The 2,057-nt window shown below is 43.7% G+C and overlaps 1 protein-coding gene across 1 annotated transcript; it reads right to left on the bottom strand.

Moving 5' to 3' along the window:
* Positions 1-466: 466 nt before the first annotated feature.
* LOC104946433 (complement C5-like) lies at positions 467-1,429 on the bottom strand (the record flags this gene model as incomplete). The annotated part of the gene is made up of 3 exons (XM_010772273.1): positions 1,321-1,429; positions 912-995; positions 467-556 (listed from the first exon to the last, which is right to left on the bottom strand). Coding segments are annotated over exons 1-3 (238 nt in total), but the record flags the coding sequence as incomplete, so codon positions are not given.
* Between the last annotated feature and the right edge of the window lie 628 nt (positions 1,430-2,057).

The raw sequence follows: 2,057 nt of genomic DNA, 5'->3' as shown, positions 1-2,057 counted from the left end.
TGTGTGTGTGTGTGTGTGTGTGTGTGTGTGTGTGTGTGAGTGTGTGTGTGTGTGTGTGTGTGTGTGTGTGTGTGTGTGTGTGTGTGTGTGTATGTGTGTGTGTGTGTGTGTGTGTGTGTGTGTGTGTGAGTGTGTGAGTGTGTGTGTGTGTGTGTGTGTGTGTGTGTGTGTGTGTGTGTGTGTGTGAGTGTGTGTGTGTGTGTGTGTGTGTGTGTGTGTGTGTGTGTGTGTGTGTGTGTGTGTGTGTTGTGTGTGTGTGTGTGAGTGTGTGTGTGTGTGTGTGTGTGTGTGTGTGTGTGTGTGTGTGTGTGTGTGTGTGTGTGTGTGTGTGTGTGTGTGTGTGTGTGTGGGTGAGTGGTGAGTGAGTGAGTGAGTGAGTGTGTGTGTGTGTGTGTGTGTGTGTGTGTGTGTGTGTGTGTGTGTGTGTGTGTGTGTGTGTGTGTGTGTGTGTGTGTGTGTGTCTCACCGTATGTGATGTGCGGCCTGCAGGTCTCCGTGGTGCGCTTGTTGACGGTCAGCGTGGGGTCCATGTTTCCTCTGTAGGCGGCGCACGCAGCTGCACGACAACATTTAATATTCAACAGTAATATATGTAATGTATGCAGAGCAGAGACCCTCAGACCTGTTAGACACAGAGGGTCTCAACACACAACTTGATTATCAATATTACAAAGAAGACAACCACAAGGAATCCCTCTTAAAAATACATGTAAATAAATATGAACTGTTATCTCTTCTTTTATAACTTCATAAACGAGTTTCTATACAATGCATTCTCTTATGATTATTAGATTTTGCTCAACACGTTTTTTAATTGTTATTGTCTTATAAAACACTTTGTAAACTAACTAACTATTTAAATAAAGTGTATTATTATTATTACTCTGATCACCGGTGCTATCAGATGTTACCTGTCATGCACTGGCACTTCTCGTCCACACAGAGGCGCTGCAGCTTCTGCTGCTGGTAGGAAAACTGTCTGGTGCATTCACTGCCTGTGGGACAAAAGAAAGATCCCAACATTTAAAATCTATCTCATCATTTTGATAAAAAATGAAATAACAGATGTAAATAAAACTGTAACGTACCAGGTCACAATATTGACATAAGAATATAAAACAAATGACATGTTTGACTGATTAAAAACTACACATTCAAATTATTCTCTAATAAAAGATTTATGTATTTAACAAAAGTGGGTCTAAAGATTTAAGAGGAAACATTTGAACAACCTTTTTTTTGTGTCCGACTGAAGACTAAGAACTACAAACAGCTGATGAGGACAACAAATCCCAGCATGCACAGCAGGTCCTGACTGACCTTTGTCCTGAGGCTCGTAGACGCTGAACAGTGACTTGCTCGCCCCCTCCACCCTGAAGCCCATCCGGATACGGAAACCAACGCACAGGAAGTCCTCCGAGGGAACCTGACAGGAAGTCGTCAACAAATAAAAGATTCATTAGTGACGGTTAATGCTGACTAATCACCTACCACAAAGAGACACAAAGAGACACACAGAGACACACAGAGACACACAGAGACACACTGAGACACAAAGAGACACAGAGAGACACACAAATACACAAAGAGACAGAAAGAGACACAAAGAGACACACAGAGACACACAGAGACACACAGAGACACACAGGGACAAACAGAGACACACAGAGACACACAGGGACACACAGAGACACAAAGACACACAAAGAGACACACACATACACAAAGAGACACACTGAGACACACAGAGACACAAAGAGACACACAGAGACACACTGAGACACAAAGAGACACAAAGACACACAGAGAGACACACAAATACACAAAGAGACAGAAAGAGACACAAAGAGACACACAGAGACACACAGAGACACACAGAGACACACAGGGACAAACAGAGACACACAGAGACACACAGGGACACACAGAGACACAAAGACACACAAAGAGACACACAGAGAGACACACAGAGACACACAGAGACACACAGAGACACACAGAGACACACAGAGACACACAGAGACACACAGGGACACACAGAGACACACAGAGACACA

This window comes from Notothenia coriiceps, unplaced genomic scaffold (assembly GCF_000735185.1).
Source record: "Notothenia coriiceps isolate Sejong01 unplaced genomic scaffold, NC01 NC01_scaffold00011044, whole genome shotgun sequence".
Lineage (NCBI taxonomy): Eukaryota > Metazoa > Chordata > Actinopteri > Perciformes > Nototheniidae > Notothenia > Notothenia coriiceps.
This window is presented reverse-complemented; position numbering and strand designations above follow the sequence as displayed.